General features: G+C 44.4%; 2 protein-coding genes across 3 annotated transcripts; one reads left to right on the plus strand and one right to left on the minus strand.

Annotated features, from left to right (window-relative positions):
* Positions 1–2,173: 2,173 nt before the first annotated feature.
* On the minus strand, positions 2,174–3,579 carry LOC118419899 (the record flags this gene model as incomplete). The annotated part of the gene is made up of 1 exon (XM_035826555.1): positions 2,174–3,579. A coding segment is annotated over exon 1 (1,404 nt), but the record flags the coding sequence as incomplete, so codon positions are not given.
* A 4,050-nt stretch (positions 3,580–7,629) lies between these two features.
* On the plus strand, positions 7,630–21,549 carry LOC118419177. 2 transcript variants are annotated; one of them, XM_035825511.1, is made up of 3 exons: positions 7,630–7,877; positions 8,150–8,303; positions 21,470–21,549. In XM_035825511.1, exons 1-3 carry the CDS (start codon positions 7,674–7,676, stop codon positions 21,532–21,534), a joined length of 423 nt encoding a protein of 140 aa, XP_035681404.1. In that variant the 5' UTR covers positions 7,630–7,673; the 3' UTR covers positions 21,535–21,549. The 2 variants fall into 2 exon arrangements, with proteins under 2 accessions (XP_035681404.1, XP_035681403.1); XM_035825510.1 differs by lacking the exon at positions 21,470–21,549 and adding an exon at positions 8,605–9,265 and having other exon boundaries at positions 7,631–7,877.
* Positions 21,550–22,006: the final 457 nt, after the last annotated feature.

Here is a 22,006-nt window from a genome sequence, read left to right on the forward strand (position 1 = left end):
CTTTTTCAGCGTTATAACCCACGTCATATTTGCCACGTGAATGTGTGGAGCCAGGCAGGTCAGAGTCAGGTTGGTACCGATGTACTTCACGACTGAATCGCCAGGTGTCTCTACGATGACGACCTCAGGCCAGGGAATACCACACGCCCTTCCTCTCCATCCCGGGCGGCACTCACAGGCACCGTTATAGCCATGGCAACGGGCACCGTTCTTACAAACACATGACTTGTCACAGTACACACCGTACAAGCCCTCAGGACATCCTGTAACGTTGTACTGGATTGTGTTCCAGATTGAGTACACCAACCGTTTGGGTAAACCCAAAGTGCCTGCGTCTACCGTGAAGTTATCGCCACACCGTACCCAGTATGGCGATGTTGACCAGATCTCATCCAACTCTACTGCAATGACGTAGCCACTTTCCTCCGTTTGGAGTCCGTTGCGTACCCACTGGGGCAAGTCGCCATCGAGCGACAAATCAAACAAAGTCACCTTTCCCTTTTCCCTCCACCGCCTGTCGTAACACATGAGCGGCCCTTGAAGCAAAGCGAACTTCCAACCGTTGTCAGATTGTCTAAGCACGCTGAAAGCGAATCTTCCAGAACAGTCACCATTCAAGACGAAGCTAGCGGTGGTGTTCCTCGGTTTAAGGTGCTGAAGATCGTCTATGCCATTGAATACAGTACGACCCCCGCCCCGTCCTCTGTCCAGAAGGACCGTAGGTCATTGTTCGTTATAGGAGGGTCTGCATGCTCTTTTCCGTGAGGCGTAGGCAACCTATTTTTATTTCCCGTAATTCGTAGGGAAAACCATCTTATCTACGTAATTCGTAGCGAGGCGACCAAATTTAGCGTCATTGCCTTCCTTGATTTAGCGTAAAACGTGGGGGGTTCTTCTGAATTCAGCGTAATTCGTTGTCGGAACCCCCCATGCTGACCCTCTTATAGAACGGCGGGTATCCCGGCACGTCTAGCACAACGATGACGAGGGTCACGAACAGAACGTTCTTGTTCCCGGTGTTGGCCAGCTTCACCGTCAGGTTGTACCGCTGCTTCACCCTGTAGTCCAGCGGAGCCGCCACCACCAACGCCCAGTCCTCGGCACGAACCCCGAACCGCCCCGTACCGTCGCCTGCGGTGATGTTTACTGACCAGAAAGTTACTTAAGTAATATAGTAAAGTCCTACAAAGGAATGACAAAAACTTTGATACCTTTTCAGTACAGTTATATTAACATTTATCGGTTACAGTCATGCCCGGAAACGCCAACAACTCGTTAAAGTACATCATTGTATCTGTGACTTGGGCAGGTCAGCCTATGTTGAAAGATAATGTAAATTTATTTGTACAACTATTTCATTTAAAAAAGTCTCAAAGTCTCACCCTGCACAGCCAGATAAAACCTATTAGCAGTATCAGTTCTACCATCATCTTGTTTTCCATATCTTTCCATATCTACAATTTTGGTTCTTACAACCGATCATTGATTTTCTTCCATCTCACTCATCTTTTTTCTGCGTCGAGCTCAATCAATGTATGACACGCTTCTTCTGTAATCATTCCATATAATGAGATGATATGGCAAGACATACTGGGAGTGATGATTATACGATGATTCGTGACAACTAACGCGTCACTCTAATCATGGAAGGCACTCATGCATTTTTTAAGATATTTTGCTGTATTTTTACAACGTCGGGATGTTCCGGTCCATAGATAATTTTCATCATCTGTACTGACTGTTTAAAGTAACTCAGAGCTTTACTCTGATTGCCAAGGTCACGCCAACATGTTCCGATGTTATTAAATGAGATAGCAATGTCGGGATGATCTGTTGCTTTGCCATAGATAGCTTTCGTCATCTTTAATGACTGTTCGTAATACAAAATAGCTTTCCTCTGATCGCCAAGTTCACTCCAACATGTTCCAATGTTGTTAAGCGATGCAGCAATATGGGGATGTGCTGTTGTTTCCCCATAGATAGCTTTCCTCATCTTCAGTGACTGTTCGTAATACCTGATAGCTTTCCTTTTATCGCCGAGGTCAATCGAACAGTTTCCAATGTTGTTAAGTGATCCAGCAATTTCGGGATGTACTGATGTTTCGCCAAAGATAGCTTTCATCATCTCCAGTGACTGTTCGTAATACCTGATAGCTTTCCTCTGATCGCCAAGGTCACTCCAACAGTTTCCAATGTTGTTGAGTAAAGAAGCAATATCGGGATGTGGTGTTGTTTTAATATAGATAGCTTTCATCATCTCCAGGGACTGTTCGTAATACCTGAGAGCTTTCTTAAAATCGCCAAGGTGATTCCAACAGTTTCCGATGTTGTTGAGTGATCCAGCAATAACGGGATGTGCTGTTGTTTCGCCATGGATAGCTCTCTTCATCTTTATTGACTGTTCAAGATAAATGAGGGCTTCACTTTGGTCGCCAAGGTGACTCATACAGAATCCAATGCTTTCAAGCAATGCGGCAATGTTGGGATGCTCTTTGCTTTCACCATGTAAAGTATTTTCAACTGTGAGTGCCCGTCTGTAGTAGCCCATCGCTTTCTCAAACTCACCACGATTTTGTAACACCATTCCTAACTCGGAAAGTATTTCCAACTGTTTCTTCTCGTCACTGCCTGCCTCTTCCAGAGCCGCTTCACACTGACGTAGGGATGCATCTAGATACAATAGCTGTCTTGTAATTCGGGCCCTCGTTAGAGATGAGTTATCAAATATTGCGTTATGAAAGATCTTTGTCGTTCGACTTTCCTTATAAACTGTATGAATAATACATGTTTTTAACGGAATGGCAGTATAGTAGTACCTGAACAGCATTTTTGAGTCAGGTATGTAGAAAACTGACGGAACGAACGTGTCATCCATGTCATGTTTATCCAGTTCGACTTTCATCTCAGTGAGAGGAGACAGTCTGTCCTTTTGTCCTCCGCTGGCGATGTACGTTCTTAACCGCAGCTCCGCCGAGATGCTGATCAGTACAGTCAAGTGGTGGGCATCTTCCTGACTAATCCGTTGTTTCTTCTGTAACTCCTGTACAATTCCCCACACACTGGGAATCGCAATACCACAGCAGATACTCAGCACGTCGACGGCTACGCTTGGGAAGCGGTATATTTCTTTTTTGACATCCATAAGCTGCCCCGTCGGCTCAACATTTTCTAGTTGCTGAATATTATCACTCAGTACTAGCAGTGCTGACAGCCGTGACAAAGAAGCTGACAGCCGTGACAGAACAGGGGAAGGATCTACGCTTATGTTGACTCTCCCCGTATACTCATCCACCAAAGACTCGTCTCCTGTTAAGTAGGTCACCCGTCTGAGGATGTCTGACAGATGATAGCCTTCCGCCAGGGCGATGTGCAGATGTTGATACTTCGCTAATTGAGCAGGAGTCTGGATTAGACTCACGGGATCCTTGGTTCTGGTTTTTTCTCGTCCAAAGGGAGTCTTAGAAGCCCATGGCATGAAGCCGTCGAAGGCGAAGCCGCGAGGTGTGACGGAGTCGAAGAACCAGTTTTTTTTCTTCTGGTCTTCCGAGAGGAAGTCGTTGAGTGACGGGATGGCCATGGCCGGGAATTAGGAGTGGTCTTGCACAAGCGTGGTGAGTTTGAGAAAGCAATGGGCTACTATCGACAGGCACTCAGAGTTGCAATGACTGTGTATGGAGAGAGCACTGTGCACTCAGGCATCGCCCTATTGCTTGGAAATATTGGAGGATGTTGTATTAACCCGATGAAAGCGTACTTACACGGAGGAGGACCGAATTTTGCAATACATTCATCGGTCAGTACTAGGATGAACTTCTGTCTGTAATTGTGATACCTCTAAACAAAGTTCTTGACAGCGTCAGCTCGTATGATTTCTACTTCTCTCACGACGGGATCGTCTTCATCATACTGATAAGGGTTGTGTTCCTGATGATTTGTGTCTAGCTGAGATTTTACACGGGCGCGCATGTTAGCCAGTTCCTTTATGTGATCTAACGCGCTGCTGTACGGGCACGGTTCACAGTCTATGCTACAGGTGTTCCTAAGAAACTGCCTTTCTGTTTCTTGCAGCCTTGTTACCATGTTTTGTTTGTCTCCATCTGTCCGTGCCATGGAGGCGTTATACAGAGCTGCTGCCTGTGTGAATTTCCTACCTTCTCCTGTCCGCTTGCCTCGCTCGACGTAGACGTCACCCAACCTGCACAGGCAGTCGGCTTCTCTAGCCTTGTCGGGTTTATAGCGATCTGTACGTATGGAGTTGAAAAAGTCAAATTCTAAAGTCCTATTACAAAAGCACCATATATAAGTATATCATTATACTCTATACATAGCACGGGCGTGCTCACGTGGAAAATAGAAGAATAAAGAAGTCAAATGCAGATCTCTCTATGAAAGTGATGAGAAACTTAATCTTTATTATGGAGGAAAGTAGTTTCTTTAAATTATCGTGGAAGCTCATTTGTGTAAACTAGTAGTAAACATAGTACAATGCTAAACTTTCTTCCAAACAAACGTAAAATTTTCAACGACCACAGTCGTTTTTCTTCAGGACCAATACTGATGACCAATCAAATCAGTTGACTTTCAATCACTCGCTAGTTTACGTTCCGAAGTAATTGATTCGTCATCAGTATCGTTGAAAAGCTGATCCGTTTGTACTTTTGTTTTGGAAGAAAGTTTAGCTTTGTACTATAGGCTCTTTCAAGTGCCATTTGCAACTTGACTATACCTATTTACCTGCATTAATGTAACTTCAAACTAGAAGACTAATCATAATTAGACGGCGTATGCACGGTAAGCGCATAACACGATAGACAGTGAACAAACCGTGAACCAGCTTCAGGGCGGCTGCCAGGTTCTGCTCTGCTGCGTCCAGGTCTCCATTTCCCAAGTCACGGTCTGCCGTCTGGAGGTACCTGTGGTAGGAGCTGAAATAAACAAAACAAACTACTCTCCAAGCAGAGGTTCGGCTCCAGCTGTTTTTTAACGTTTTTTGGTCTTTTTTATCGGGCTTTCTATTTTGTCACTTTTTTTTGCTGTGTCCGGCCAAAACACAGCAGGTTTTGACACAGCAAGATAAAATACAAAATAGAAAGCCCGATAAAAACGACTAAAAAAATGTTTAAAAAAAGCCGGAGCCTAAGCTCTGCTTGGACAGTAAAAACAAACCATTTTTCCTCGGTTTAACGGACTTTATCAATGGATTGAAATGAATAAATCATCATCATTTATATTTGTTAAGATGTCATTCCCTCGTGGCCTCAAAGTTTGATACGGGCTACCCCACCAAACGGGCTTTCATCAAATAGTTAGAACGCATTTCGCGTGCACATGCAGCGTCACTGACAAAAAGTATCGGTCTGACGTAAAGCTTCTAGGTTCATCTCCTACAGTTTTGGATTACATTTAACGTTAGATACGAAAAATTTACATGAAACACTCATTTAAACTACTTCAGCATCACGATAAATCCACAGTAAAAAGAAACGGCTCCCGATCCGCGGTACTTCTTGAGGAATGACAGAATCTCCTCTACATTATTCTCAAGATACACACACAAGGGGATCAAGGCCATTCAAACAGAACCAGTATTTTCATCACATACATGTGTGGCTGGTGCATTTCGTCATTGATGGCGTCGCTAGAGGGCGCAGTTGAGAAGGGAGAGAAGTGGTCCTTCGTCCCATGTTGTCGTTCCGTACGTGCTGACCTCTATGAACCAGACAGGAGCCAGAAATGATTAACATGTTGCGTACGGGTTGACCTCAACATGAACCGATAAGAGGTCATGAATGATTAACAGCTGGCAATCACATGTTTTTAAGTTATTCTCGTCCAAAGTTTGAAAGGAAATGGGCTCCCAGACAGTTTCAAACTCACAGCACTTACTCTCTGCCCCAAGGGCTATCTACAACACAAATATCACGCCCACAACATGTCCAGAAAACGAGATATCATAAATGGAAGTTCCGCTGCAGCACCTTAGCAAGCCGCTAGGGAGCCCATTATCGAACTTGACCCTTCATATGGAGCCAAAATTAACATTTTTGATCAGCTGTAGCATTTGCATTCTTTAATCATGCTTGGTTTCAACACATTATCACAAAACTGGCCTAAAACTTACCCATATTGAGACGTCATTACCATATCTATTATAGCCCCAGACCCGAAAATACCCATATAGAAAATACCACAATACCAAAACAGCCAGCACTCAGTCAGCGAACGACATCCAGCTATCCACCATCCCGCGCTAATTTCCGCAGACTTTGACTTTCTAAAATTTCTCCTGTGACGATGGCAGCAAATTTCGTGAGGAAGTTTGGGGGGGCGGGCGAAATATAATCCTCATTGAAACAATGGCATGACTTTGACTATATATGGAATGGCTTTCCTTAAAGCGGAAACGTTTTTGACCGTTAGCAATACTTTTGTTCTTTCACGTTCTTTTCCTACTAAAACGTAAAAGCCACAATAGATCGCTCACCTTGGTTTTAGTTGTGATGATTTCTTGTCTAATTTTTGCTGTGTACAGCAAGCGGTGAACAATGGCAACTGCTCCCTGTACGTTGTGACACCGCGCAAGAGCCTTGTTGTACAGAGCGGAAGCACTGGTCACGTTTCTAGTGTCAAGAGTTTCTGTTCCCCTTTTCAGGTACACGTCACCGATACATTTCAACGCTTCTGTTTCTAACATGCTGTTGTCGTTCACTATTGCCTCTACCATCAACTGTGCGTATCCAACCAGCACAGATTCCGTGTTACCACCGACAGCCCGTTTCTTGTCCAGGACTTGAAATTTTCCAGCCACCTTTGCAGGTGTAACCGTCTCTTTGTCTTCACTTGACTGTACCTTACCCTGTGACCCCTTTGACGACACCCCTTGTAAAAGCCTTTCCGTGTATTCGTATCGGTGTTCTATACCTTCTCCCTGATCCCGATGGTCACACCGGACCACAGCAGCCACGTAAAGCGCCAAGGCCATGTTGAACTTCCCTACGTCATTCCCGAGTATTCCCTTCTCCAAGTTCACGTCGCCCAGACTTTTGAGCAGCTCCACTTCCGCCAACCTGTCCATGTCAGGCATGGCGTCCACCAGGGCACGGAGGTAGCCTGTCTCCGCACGGGCTAGTCCGTACCTCCTGCCCTTCGCGTCCGCCTCACGGAGTTTCTCACAGACCCTCAACATGTCGTATATCTACTAAGAGAACACCAGGTCCTGTAAAACCGCTTATCTTCACTATTATAGCACCCCGTGTCAGCTTTGTGCGCGAGTCACCACAAAAGCGGAAGTCCCCACGTGTGACGTCACCTGTTAGTCAGGGAAGTCTGGGAAGGGGGATTCCCCGTTTGGAAGGTTCCATTGACAAGTGGTAGACGAAAGATGGGTGACTTTTGTCTAATAGTCCACTATAGCCTTTAAATACTATGACTTGAGGGAATTTTCGAAAGGAACTTTCGAAAATGAGGACGCTATAACGTAGTATTGAGTTTCCCACAGACCCTCCATGGCGAAATTGTGCTACGAAACAGATTTCTGTAATAAACATTGGCACACTTCTACACCTTGACTAGCTTTTAGCTTTATTATATGAATGATATGAAATCCAAGTTCAATGTCGTTTAACATGAATGAATGTGTGTTTACCATTGTTCCGCAGGTGTGTTCTATCTGGATGCCCGTTGACCCCGTTCCCATGGAGACGTGTGTGCAGTTCGTGCGCGGGTCGCAAGGCTGGGGCTGGTTCTACCCCAGGAAGTTCGCCACCACGCTCAACTACAGTCTGACGGGGGCCGACACAGGCAGCAAGACTTTCCGGGATGTCCCGGATATAGACGGGGACAGGGACAAGTACGATATTCTCACCTGGGACGTGCAGGTATGTTTCACCTGGTCATGTCATGATTGATATACATGTACATGCATGCATATATAAGACACGTGCACGATGCGCCGTCGTTTTTCGTTATTTCTTTCTATTCTATTTAAAGACGTTCAAACCACGTGACGAGACGTAATGTCTCGCGGTCTAAGGTATAGGTTATTCGACACTGAGGAAGGCCGAAGTTTCTTGGTGTCGCTGGAACTCAGTTTAGCTGTTTACAATGTGACGTTGTTTATCTATTTGTTCATTTGTTTGTTTGTTTGTAGCCCGGAGACTGTATCGTGTTCCACATGAAGACCCTACACGGCGCGCCCGCCAACCCGTCCCTGTCTCTGCGCAGGCGCGTGGTCTCCACACGGTGGGTGGGGGATGACGCCGTGCTGGCCGAGAGGCCGTGGGAAGTCTCTCCGCCAATCACAGGTGAGTTTGGGAAGTCTCTCCACCAATCACAGGTGAGTTGGGGAAGTCTCTCCGCCAATCACAGGTGAGTTTGGGAATTCTCTCCACCAATGACAGGTGAGCTATCTTGATGTCACTGGAGTTTCGAGTCGGCGTTTGTCCCCTTTGCGTCGGAGAAATGTGGAGAAGTTTCAAGAGAATTTCTCAGGTGGAATGAATCTATAAATATTGTACATAGCGTTTGTCTTCTCTGTCACGCCCAGTGGAAGTGTGGAGCTCTTCAGTGAGCTGAACTTACCATTTTATTTTCTGTCCTCCTCAGGAGGTCTTACGTACGGCGACAAGATGGCGTGCGACACCTTCCCGCTCATTTGGAAGAGAGACTGAGACTGACAAACTTTCTATCACTACGTCATCTCCAAGCAGATGTTTGAAGTAATGCCGTCGTTCCGTAATTTTTATTGCAACAATTGATGAGAAGACGTGATGACGACACACTCATGCCCATAGCTTATGTTCATGTCGTCGTCAAAACAACGGACATTACAAAAGTATACAGTGTATCTCCAAGCAGATGTTGGGAGTGAGGATCAAAATGCCGTCGTTCCGTATCTTTTTATTGCAACATTTAATGACAGGACGTGATGCCAACAAAACAAAAGGGCATCATAAAGGTACATTGAAACAAAAGCAGACACACAAAGCGCTAGAATGACTAAATTTGAGATAAAAGTGATACTTACAAGATTTGTTGATAGGGTATGTAACAAAAACGATATTTGTATACAAGTATATTTATATGCAGGTCTCGTATTTTATTGATTTTTTAGTGTTTAACTTGATTATAACAAATAGCTATGATAATTCCGAAATATTGATAACAATAAAACAACTCTCCAAGGGTGGCCAGTGTAGCACTGTTAGACTGCGTGTAAGAGTCACCATTATGTACACCTGCCCTTATATGGAATATCTGCTGTAAGACCGGTGTAGCAGACTGTGTGTGAGAGTCATCATTATGTACACTTGCCCTTATATGGAATATCTGCTGTAAGACCGGTGTAGCAGACTGTGTGTGAGAGTCACCATTTTGTACACCTGCCCTTATATGGAATATCTGCTGTAATACCGGTGTAGCAGACTGTGTGTGAGAGTAACCATTATGTACACCTGCCCTTATATGGAATATCTGCTGTAATACCGGTGTAGCAGACTGTGTGTGAGAGTAACCATTATGTACACCTGCCCTTATATGGAATATCTGCTGTAAGACCGGTGTAGCAGACTGTGTGTGAGAGTCACCATTATGTACACCTGTCCTTATATGGAATATCTGCTGTAATACCGGTGTAGCAGACTGTGTGTGAGAGTCACCATTATGTACACCTGCCCTTATATGGAATATCTACTGTAGGACCGGTGTAACAGACTGTGTGTGAGAGTTACTATTTTGTACACCTGCCCTTATAAGTCAAACACGTAAATGAATAACGTACCTGGGGTCAATAACCCTTGACACAGTCACGGCTATTACTTCAGACAAAGGGAGACTTGAACCAGCGACTGTGAATGGTACTGCAGTCAAACGGCTGGGTTTTCTATCTCGTTAATCGGTAGAGTCGTTCTCACAACTTTCTTGCCATCTAAGACGACCTGTCTGTTGGGCAACGTTACATAGTAGTATATCTATAATACTAATACGTCCGTGTACGTGGGTAAATACAGCATATCAAAAAGTGGATACAACGTGTCCGCATAAACCATGTTTGGAGTGTAGATCTCTCTCACTCACATGTCCCACACACGTGCATTATCTGCGCGTCATACCTGAATAAATAGCACTGACAGCTTTGTGTACGAGTTGAACAAAAGCTCGGACTGAATTTTAAATGTCGGTCACAGTAACTCGGGCATTCCTTATCCCGCGACCTGACGTTGTTTGCCCGGTACCAAAGTCCAGTTGTTGTGCTAACTTGAAGGCAGCGAAAATTCTGCATTAAAAGCTGCAATCTACACAGCGTACGGATGGCGACAGGGGCTAGAAACGTGAGAACCTACGTTTTATGTCCTGTTCCTTATATGTTAATTTCCTCATTACCTCTCTGTCGTTGTATAGAACGTTCAGTACGTAACTTCCTGTAACTGTAAGGGCGCGGTTATATAGGTCGTGCGATCGTCGTACGATTTTGATGCCATAGGATTTTCAAGAAGGCCGTGACATTGACATGGATCCAAAACAGCATTTAGTTTACCAATACAGTTGAACTTTGCAGGAGATTTACATTTTTGACCTCCAAAATGCACAAAGTTTGCGATCGCACTACCTATGTGGCCACGCCCTGATACCCCTGTCACATTATTCACGATCTTCGGGCATATCGCTGGAAGATTGGCCATATTCAATATCAACAGAGGGTTTCGCGTATTTTTACCTGAAAACCGTCCTTGTCACATATAAGCCATACATGTACAATTGTTGTGCAATAAATTTATCATTATAAGCGAGACTCGGACGACTGCCGCAGACTCGTCGTCCGATCGATTTTCGCCAAATGTGACGGGTGTAACCTACAGGTGTGAGCATCGCCCTCGCAGACACAGCTATTGGTGATTCCGTGTTTGCATGACGCATTTCAACTATACTACCCCCCTCACATGTAGCGAAAATCGATCGGACGACGAGACTTCGAGCTCTAGGGCACAACCCGACGTACGTGCAATTTGTCAGTACGTTTTTGCGGAGGCCACGTCCGCCACGTATTTCTGAAAACGTTCAGGCTGTACAGGGCAGGCGCGTCGCCCTGATGAAAGCTATTAATGGCGCCCGTACTGTCAGGTACAGTCGGTGAATCCGCAGCCCGATGGCACACAAAGTTTTGCTTGCACGTTAAATTCTACGGCGTGTCTGCGTGCTCAAAAATCCGTCGGATTCCCTACGAGTTTGTGCTGAGGCGGTACTTACCACTTACGGATCCCAAAAGATTGCCCAGGTTTTGGCATGTAGACAGCACGTATTTGCGGGTTGTGCCCTTAGCTTAACGGAGTCACGTCTGTCTGAAATGTTGTCTAACCAGTCGGTAATTACCGGAGGCACCGAACTTTCGAACTATCACCGCCCTATCGCTGACGTGGGAGGCGACGAACAATGAGGTCGATAAACATCATGTGACGTCACCGCAGGGTGTTTGGCCCAGGAGCCAGAGGTCCTGGGTTCACATCCTGCCATGTTACCGATGTTGTACCCTTGGTAAGGCCTACGTCACATTTCCTAATCGGGACGGCCGGGCTGTTTGTGGAAACGAAAATGTAAGGTTTGTGCAGATAGATATGCACAAGGCATGCTGTTTATTTATTTTTGGTCCTTGGTTTGATCTTTCGCCTAGCAGTCAACACCACAGCGCATCCAAGACTAAAAATAGGCAAAGAATTGCTCATGTAGTACCAGGGTCAACCACCAGGAGGCCCAAAGTCGACCTTCATCGTCAAGATCGATCGTCCTACCTACAGAAATTACTAAAAGAAAATCTCAATCCTTTCAGTTCTTAAGATATATCTCTAGTCTCAAAATAATACCTCCATCTTGAAAAGCGTAACAACAATAAAAACGATGATGATGTTGACAAGAAAGAGGTTTCTTTTACACATAAAGCCGCAAGTTCTCTTCGAACTGACGTCAGGTTTTATTTCGATATAAACAGGAGCAGACAGTTTGCCTGCTTGCATTTATGGATGATATGTTGTCAACTAAGATTGTTGAACAGTCTGTCAATATTTGTGAGCCAATGCAGATATTTCCCTCCTCGTCTTGTCTAAGACATAGAGTGAAGAAAAGTAACAGAGTAAACTCCCACGAAGAAATGACAACAAGCAAGGTAACTTTTCAGTACAGTCATATTGGGGTTAGCTACATAACAGTCATGCTCGGTAATTGCAGTTTCTAGAAACGCCAACAACTCGTTAAGTACATCATCTGTACCTGTGGCTTGGGTAGCTCAGCCTATGTTGAATGACGATGTGTTTGCATAACCAGCTCACTCCATCAGTGTATCAGTTCAGCCACTGTCATCATTGATGGATTTCCATATATTTCTGTATCTACAATGTTCTTACAACTGATCATTGAATTTCGTCCATTACACTCTTTCTATTTGCTTCTTAGAGCTCAATCAAAACTCTCAAATGGGTTGCTTCTTTTCTAATTATCCCATATAGTAAGATAATGAGACAAGACAAGTTTGGGATGTTCCATAGTGTCTCCATAGTTATATGACAATTGGTGATAACTAACGGCTTTAAGTTTAATCTAATCACGGATGGCATTCCTACATTTTCGGATGTTGTTCTGTATTTTTACAACGTTGGGATGTGCCGACTCATAGATAGCTTTCATCATCTTTACAGACTGTTCATAGTAACTCAAAGCTTTACTCTGATCGCCAAGGTCACACCAACATGTTCCAATGTTGTTAAGTGATGAAGCAATATCGGGATGTGCTGTTGTTTCACCATAGATAGTTTTCATCATCTTCAGTGACTGTTCGTAATACCTGATAGCTTTTCTTTTATCGCCAAGGTCAATCCAACGGTTTCCAATGTTGTTAAGTGATTGAGCAATATCGGGATGTGCTGTTGTTTCTCCATAGATAGCTTTGTTCATCTTCAGTGACTGTTCGTAATACATGAGAGCTTTCCTCTTATCACCAAGGTCATCCCAACATGCCCCAATGTTGTTAAGTGATTGAGCAATATCGGGATGTGCTGTTGTTTCACCATAGATACCTTTTCTCATCTTCAGTGACTGTTCGTGATACCTGATAGCTTTCCTCTTATCGCCAAGGTCACTCCAACGGTTTCCAATGTTGTTAAGTGATTTCGCAATATCGGGATGTGCTGTTGTTTCACCATATATAGCTTTCATTATCTTCAGTGACTGTTCGCAATACCTGATAGCTTTCCTCTGATCGCCAAGGTCACTCCAACACAACCCAATGTTGCCGAGTGAGTAAGCAATATCGGAATGTGCTGTTGTTTCGCCATACATAGCTTTCCTCATCTGCAGTGCCTGTTCGTGATACCCAATAGCTTTCCTCTGATCGCCAAGGTAACGAAAACAGTTTCCAATATTATTAAGTGATCCAGCAATATCGGGATGTGGTGTTGTTTCCCCATAGATAATTTTTTCCATCTTCAGTGACTGTTCGTGATACCAGATAGCTTTCCCTTTATCGCCAAGGCCACTCCAACATACCCCAATGTTGTTAAGTGATGAAGCAATTTCGGGATGCGCTGTTGTTTCACCATAGATAGTTTTCTTCATCTCCAGCGACTGTTCGTAATACTTGATAGCTTTCCTCTGATCGCCAAGGTCACTGCAACAGTTTCCAATACTGTTAAGTGATTTCGCAATATCGGGATGTGCTGTTGTTTCACCATAGATAGCTTTCATCATCTTCAGTGACTGTTTGTAATACCTGAGGGCTTTCTTCTTATCACCAAGGTCATACCAACATCTTCCGAAGTTGTTAAGTGATGCAGCGATATCAGGATGTGCTGTTGTTTCGCCATAGATAGCTTTCATCATCTTCAGTGACTGTTCGTAATACCTGAGAGCTTTCTTCCTATCACCAATGTCATACCAACATCTTCCAATGTTGTTAAGTGTTGCAGCAATATAGGGATGTGCTGTTGTTTCGCCATAGATAGCTTTCATCATCTTAAGTGACTGTTCGAGATACCTGATAGCTTTCTTCATATCGCCAAGGTCACTCCAACAGTTTCCAATATTATTAAGAGACGCAGCAATATAGGGATGTGCTGTTGTTTCCCCATAGATAGCTTTCCTCATCTTTAGTGACTGCTCGAGATAAATGAGGGCTTGACTTTGGTCACCAAGGTTAATACAACATCCTCCAATATTTCCAAGCAATAGGGCGATGCCTGAGTGCACAGTGCTCTCTCCATACACAGTCATTGCAACTCTGAGTGCCTGTCGATAGTAGCCCATTGCTTTCTCAAACTCACCACGCTTGTGCAAGACCACTCCTAATTCGCATAGTATATCAAACTGTTTTTCCTCATCACTGCCCGCCTCTTCCAGAGCCGCTTCACACTGACGTAAGGATGCATCTAAATGGAATAGCTCTTGTGTAATACGGCCCCTTATTAGCGATGAGTTGTCAAAGATCGCGTTTTGAAACATATTGGTCCACTGATTTTCCTTTGCAAATGTATCAACAATGCATATTTTTAATGGAATGGCAGTATAGTAGTACCTGAAAAGCATTTTTGAGTCTGATATGTAGAAAACTGACTGAACGAAAGTGTCATCTACATCACGTTTATCCAGGTGGGTTTTCATCTCAGTGAGAGGAGACAGTCTGTCCTTCTGTCCTCCGTTGGCGATGTACGTTCTTAACCGCAGCTCCGCTGAGATGCTGATCAGTACAGTCAAGTGGTGGGCGTCTTCTTGACTGATCCGCTGTGTCTTTTGTAACTCTTCTATCATTCCCCACGCGCTCGGGATCGTTATACCGCAGCAAATACCCAACATATCAACGGCTAAGCTGGGGAAGCGGTATATTTCTTTCTTGACATCCAGGAGTTGCCCTGTTGGCTCAACGTTTTCTAGTTGTTGAATATTATCCCTCAGTGCTAGCAGTGCTGGCAGCCGTGCCAAATCAGCTGAACGATCTACGTCTTCAACTCGGCCCGTATACTCATCTACCAAAGACTCGTCTCCTGTTAAGTAGGTCACCCGTCTGAGGATGTCTGACAGGTGATAGCCTTCCGCCAGGGCGATGTGCAGATGTTGATATTCCGCTAACTTATCAGGAGTCTGGATGAGACTAACAGAAGGTTTGCTCTTGGTTTCGTCTCTTCCGAAAGGAGTCTTAGAAGCCCATGGCATGAAGCCATCGAAGGCGAAGCCGCGAGGTGTGATGGAGTCGAAGAACCAGTCTTTCTCTGGGTCTTCTGAGAGGAAGTCGTTGAGTGACGGGATGGCCATGGCTGGGAGGATGGTTTCCCCAAGGTTGATGACTTTTAGATGTAAGTAGTGTGTGAGGTTTAGGAAGTACCTCCGTGTATCATCATCATCCTTCCCTTCCTCAATCAGAATGGCGAACTCCAGGTCAGAGTACGGCGTGACCAGTTCTGTGGCTTGTGAGCCCAACCCGATGAAAGCGTACTTACACGGAGGAGGACCAAGCTTTGCAATGCATTCGTCTGTCAGTACTTGGATTAACTCTTGTCTGTCAGCTGTGATCCTCTTGAACAAGTTCTTGATAGCTTCAGCTCGTTTGATCTCTACTTCTCTCACGACGGGATCATCTTCATCATACTGATAAGGGTTGTGTTTCTGATGAATTGTGTCTAGCTGAGATTTTACACGGGCGCGCATGTTCTCCAGTTCCTCTATGTGATCTAACGCGCTGCTGTACGGACACGGTTCACAGTCTAGTTTACAGGTGCTCCTAAGAAACTGCCTTTCTGTTTCTTGCAGCCCTGTTACCATGTTTTGTTTGTCTCCATCTGTCCGTGCCATGGAGGCGTTATACAGAGCTGCTGCCTGTGTGAATTTCCTACCTTCTCCTGTCCGCTTGCCTCGCTCGACGTAGACGTCACCCAACCTGCACAGACAGTCGGCTTCTCTCGCCTTGTCGGGCTTATAGCGATCTGAAAATAGAAAATTTTTAAAGTCAAAATACTACAGTCGTGTTCCACGGTTACTGTATATAGGCATATCAATATACTCTATAGATAAAAACTAACTTGGAAAATGTGATAAGAATGAAGTCCAATACAGGTCTATGAAAGTGATCCTTTAGTTTAGAGGAAATTAGGCTCTGTAAAGTGTAAATTGAAACTTAACTTTACATATTCAAGTGCATTTAATCAACTTCAAACTAGAAGACTAATCATAATTTGACGGCGTTTGAATGGAAAGTGCATAACATACCGTGAACCAGCTTCAGGGCGGCTGCCAGGTTCTGCTCTGCTGCGTCCAGGTCTCCATTTCCCAAGTCGCGGTCTGCCGTCTGGAGGTAGCTGCGGTAGGAACTGAAATAAACAAAACAAATCATGTTCTTTTCATTTAAATGGCCTTGTTGGTTGCAATGAAATTGAAATGAATGAAGGAATTTGTGCTTTTCATGATGTCATTCCCTGCCGGCTACAAAGTTTGATACGGGTGCTCCGGGGCGGTCTATATTCTACGGTGTACCACGGGCTACAATATGTACGTATACCACATGGGCTTTTATCGAATAGTTAGAAAGCATTTCGCATGCATATCAAGCGTTGCTGACGAAAAGTATCGGTCTAAGTCATGATTTGAAGCTTCTTGGTTCGCGATGTTTCGCGATGCATTTAAATTCGGGAAATTTACATTAAACACTCATTTGAATTATCATAACAATAAGAACAAACAGTTAACACGAACATTTCCAAGCGTTTTCAGACTTTTGCGGCTCCGGATCCCCGGTATTTCTGAAGAAATCACAGAATCTCCTTTAGATTCTTATCAAAATACATAGAAATGGGTATCTAGTCCATTCAAAGGAACCATTCCCTAGCACTTACATACGCATATCGTCATTGATGACGTCGCTAGAGGGCGCGGCTGAGAAGGGAGAGAAGTGGTTCTTCCGGCCACTCACGTCGTGTTGTTGCTGCGTACGTGCTGACCTCTATGAGAAGAGAAAAGGAGTCATGAATGGTGGGAAATCGTATTATCCTCAACAAACTCAAACTCAACTCCAATGAACAAATAAACTTTGACCTCACATGGCCCGTGGAACTCCAGAGCAAAATTATAGCTGGCGTTACTAGTACTGGCTATGTTCAATACAATGCAATCTCTACAACTGGATATTGTATATTGTTTACCTGAATGTCATTGGGTAAAGAGGTAGGAAGATGAAGGTTTTCCAAATCAGGTCACACTTTGTACCCATACCCCCCCCCCCCCCCCGATAAAGTTTCGCAACACAACAACCGGCGTTGGAATATTTAGTTAGTCATAATATATGTATCATTTATCACGTTTCTCGACAACCCAGATAAACAGGAATTGTGATAAGCAGTTCGTTGTTGACACGTTGGTGCAGACTAAAAGGGTCCATGTAAATTCCACCAAGGACTCATGACATCTTATGTCAACAGTTTGCAAAGATGTGAAGTCAAATATGTACGACACCCGTCGATAGTAATGTAAGCGGCACTTTGAACATTAACAGCAAATATGTAAGGATCAAACAACGGTTCAAACAATCAATCTGGTACATATTTTTTCTCACACAGTATTTTAGTAACTAAAGGCACCTGTTGATTGTAGACTTAGACTGCAAGAATAAATTATGTATAACCAGCTCATTCCTTTCAAAGTATCGTAACGGTTAAATTCCCATATGGAGCCAAAATCAGCCTTTCTAATTAGCTATGTTTTATCTAATTATGCCTGCTTTTCACACATTGTCAAAAAACCTATGCCGTACTGAGACGTCATTACCTGATTAGCCCGAAAGCAGAGAAATCTCCATAAAGTCACCCACAACACCAACATAGTCAGCGTACAACCTACCGGGTATCCACCACCACTTGCTAATTCCCGCAGTGATTTGTTCTTAAAGCCTACGGGCGCGACGCAAGCCATGAGCGGGGGGGGGGGGGTGTATTGCTGACTGGATTCTCATCATGTTCAACACCGATTGCTGGGGGGACCTGGGGAGAATTCTGAAATACACCCCCCCCCCCATGCCATCGCCACTGGTCTTTGTTTCCATACCCATCTATGATTTTACCAACGTTAGGGACCCGACCCATTATGTGTTAGAATGCTGCTATGCCTGCCTGTTATAACTGTGGCCGTCATTGAAACTATATGGTGGTAGTGGGGCAAAGTTCGTCGTTTGGTCAAAACCTTGCCTGTACCCACAGACAAAACAAGTGAGAAGCCGTTCTTGAAATGTTTTCTCACCGTGTCCACAAAAATACAAAACAAACAAAAAAACACTGCCCAGACCATAAAATAAAATATTTCAATAGAGCGTGTAGAAACACTTTATATATATATATATATATATATATATATATATATATATATATATATATATATATATTTATTCATATATGTATGTATGTAGGGAATTGCTTTATTTTACTGAAGCAAAAAAACGTTTTTGCAATACTCCAGTTATCGTTACAATATTTTCTTTCCCTAACAGAGGTCAAAATAGATACATGTAGCTCACCTTGATTTTTGTTGTGGTGATTTCTTGCCTGATTTTTGCTGTGTGCAGTAAGCGGTGAACAATGGCCACTGTTCCCTGCACGTTGTGACACCGCGCCAGTGCCTTGTTGTACAGAGCAGAAGCTCTGGTCAAGTCTCTAGTGTCAAGAGTTTCTGTTCCTCTTTTCAGGTACACGTCACCGAGACTTTTTGTCGCTTCTGTTTCTAACATGCTGTTCTTGTTTACTATTCCCTCTACCATCAACTGTGCGTATCCAACCAGCACAGAGTCTATGTTACTACCGGCAGCCCGTTTCTTGTCGAGGTCTTGAAACTTTCCTGCAACCTTAGCAACTGTAGTCGTCTCCTTGTCTTTTGTTGGCTGTTCCTTACCTTGTGACCCCTTTGAGAACACCGCCTGTAAAAGCCTCTCCGTGTATCTGCATCGGTGTTCTATACCTTCTCTTTGATCGCGATGGTCACACCGGACCACAGCAGCCACGTAAAGCGCCAAGGCCATGTTGAACTTCCCTACGTCCTTCCTGAGTCTTCCCTTCTCCAAGTTCATGTCGCCCAGACTTTTGAGCAGCTCCACTTCCGCCAGCCTGTCCATGTCAGCCATGGCGTCCACCAGGGCACGGAGGTAGCCTGTCTCCGCACGGACTAGTCCGTACCTCCTGCCCTTCGCGTCCGCCTCACGGAGTTTCTCACAGACCCGCAACATGGCGTTGTTAGGGGGAGAGAAGTGGTCCTTCCGTTGTCTCATGTCTTGTTGTTGCATACGCGTTGACCTCTACGTTAAAAAGTCATGAATTAGCAAGAGGTGAACAATTGTATTTTTTTTTGTAAATCGCAATTTAGAACTTTCAAAGATAAAGAGCTAAATGGTTTCATATAAACCCCCTTCCCTTCAACATTACATCATCAGCCAGCCGATAGTAAAGTTCAAAGGTTTTATGGCCCAAACTAAAGCTTCGTAAATAATTGTCAAATAACTCGTAGCCTATTACTTTAGTTCACATACAATTCAATCTCTACAACTGGATAAAAACGGAAATTTACTTCCGGACGTTTGGAGTGACAGAAGAAGCGATAGACACTCATTTTGTAGCAATCATGGTTCAGAGAATTATTGGCAGATTGCAATGACATTTTGTATATATTAGGTAGGTTTGGGGAATAAAAAAGATCAAATTAATTTGAACCTTTTATCGGCTTTCCTTGGTGCTGCAGCAAAATTTCATTTTACCGTATATTTTTTTCTGAAAATGCTGTTGTTCTGACTTTTTTATGGTAACGTAATGATAGATTCTGAATATCCTCCACCAGACGTTCCTACGGGGGTACGGAGATATCTAGATAGTAGAATTCTGCAAAAAGGAAATTGGCCAGGGGGGTCAGTGCGTCCACCATAAGGTTTAAATTCATCGGCTGGCCAACTCCTTCGGTTGGAAAACTTTCCTGGCAAATTGTTCTCTCTATTAAAGCCAGCGTAGTTAATCTGGAACAGACTAGCCTAAGGCTAAGACGTCGACAAGAAGTGATGTTGGTGTAAGTCCCATAGCAGTTTGTTCTGGAACTGCAGGACGTTTTTGCGGAAAATTTTGGTTGAGTTTGTTGTTGATTTTGATAGTTTTTGTTGAATGTGTAGTTATTGCTCTGCAGGTGTGTTCTATCTGGATGCCCGTTGACCCCGTTCCCATGGAGACGTGTGTGCAGTTCGTGCGCGGATCGCAAGGTTGGGGCTGGTTCTACCCCAGGAAGTTCGCCACCACGCTCAACTACAGTCTGACGGGGGCCGACACAGGCGGCAAGACTTTCCGGGATGTCCCGGATATAGACGGGGACAGGAACAAGTACGATATCCTCACCTGGGACGTGCAGGTAAGTTTCACCTGGTCATATCATTGTCAATATACGTACATACATAAGACTAAAGAACTGCGCACGTTGTACCGTCGGTTTTCTAATTGGTTTCTCTTCTAAGACGTTCAGACCAAGACACGTGACAGTAATGGCTAAGTGATTGGTCATTCAAAATAAGGAAGTAAGAGTTTCTTCGTTGAGCTGGAACTCAATTGGCCTGCTTACAATGTGACGTTGTTTAGTTGTTCATTGTTTTCTCATTGCCGTCAGCCCCAAGACTATCGTGTTCCACACGAAGACCCTACACGGTGCGCCCGCCAACCCGTCCCTGGTCCTGCCCAGGGTTGTTTACTGTGTGACGTAGTTTGTTTGTTTGTTTGTTTGTAGCCCGGAGACTGTATCGTGTTCCACATGAAGACCCTACACGGCGCGCCCGCCAACCCGTCCCTGGTCCTGCCCAGGGTTGTTTACTGTGTGACGTAGTTTGTTTGTTTGTTTGTTTGTTTGTAGCCCGGAGACTGTATCGTGTTCCACATGAAGACCCTACACGGCGCTCCCGCCAACCCGTCCCTGTCTCTGCGCAGGCGCGTGGTCTCCACACGGTGGTTGGGGGATGACGCCGTGCTGGCCGAGAGGCCATGGGAAGTCTCTCCACCAATCACAGGTGAGTTCGGGAAGTCTCTCCGCCAATCACAGGTGAGTTTGGGAAGTCTCTCCGCCAATCACAGGTGAGTTGGGGAAGTCTCTCCGCCAATCACAGGTCAGTTTGGGAAGTCTCTCCGCCAATCACAGGTGAGTTTGGGAAGTCTCTCCGCCAATCACAGGTGAGTTTGGGAAGTCTCTCCGCCAATCACAGGTGAGTTTGGGAAGTCTCTCCGCCAATCACAGGTGAGTTTGGGAAGTCTCTCCGCCAATAACAGGTGAGTTTGGGAAGTCTCTCCGCCAATCACAGTTGAGTCTGGGAATTCTGTCCGCCAATCACAGGAGAGTGAACCTGTAGATACTGCTAAGGTACATGTTTGTTTGTGTCTGTTTTCTCTGTCACGACCAGTGGAGGAGTTGCTGAACTGACCACATTCTTTTTTTTCCACAGGAGGTCTTACATACGGCGACAAGATGGCGTGCGACACCTTCCCGCTCATCTGGAAGCGAGACTGAATTATTGTTTATTGTCTCTGTGTTATTGTGACAACTTTTTATTACTACGTCATCTCCAAGCAGGTGTTGGGAGTAATGCCGTCGCTCCGTAATTTTTACGCCAATAATAGATGAGAAGACGTGATACCAACACACCCATGCCCATAGCTTATGTTCGTGTCGTCATAAAAACAAAGGGCATTATAAAAGTACATCAGATTGAATAGAATGTAAGAAGAATGATATTTGTATACAGGTAAATTGTATGCAGGTCTCGTATTTTTTTAATGTTTAACTTGATCATAACAAGTAGCTATGATAATTCTGAAATACTGAAATACTGATCACAATAATACAACTGTGCAAGGGGGACAAGAAGCGTAAAAACGTATCTCTCGATCACCATTTAACAATGAACTATCTCTCTAACCAGATGAAATGAATCAAATATCGTAGCGTATAAAAGGTATACTAAATCGACCCAGAATGTAAC

Source organism: Branchiostoma floridae, chromosome 7 (assembly GCF_000003815.2).
Source record: "Branchiostoma floridae strain S238N-H82 chromosome 7, Bfl_VNyyK, whole genome shotgun sequence".
Taxonomy (NCBI): Eukaryota; Metazoa; Chordata; class Leptocardii; order Amphioxiformes; family Branchiostomatidae; genus Branchiostoma; species Branchiostoma floridae.

Excerpts from the sequence above, each read along its gene's own strand:
- LOC118419177 (XM_035825511.1), top strand. The coding sequence starts at position 7,674 with ATGCCCGTTGACCCCGTTCCCATGGAGACGTGTGTGCAGTTCGTGCGC. Across the intron at positions 7,878-8,149 it reads TTCTCACCTGGGACGTGCAG|CCCGGAGACTGTATCGTGTT; the intron begins GTATGTTTCACC and ends GTTTGTTTGTAG. Across the intron at positions 8,304-21,469 it reads AGTCTCTCCGCCAATCACAG|GAGGTCTTACATACGGCGAC; the intron begins GTGAGTTTGGGA and ends TTTTTTCCACAG.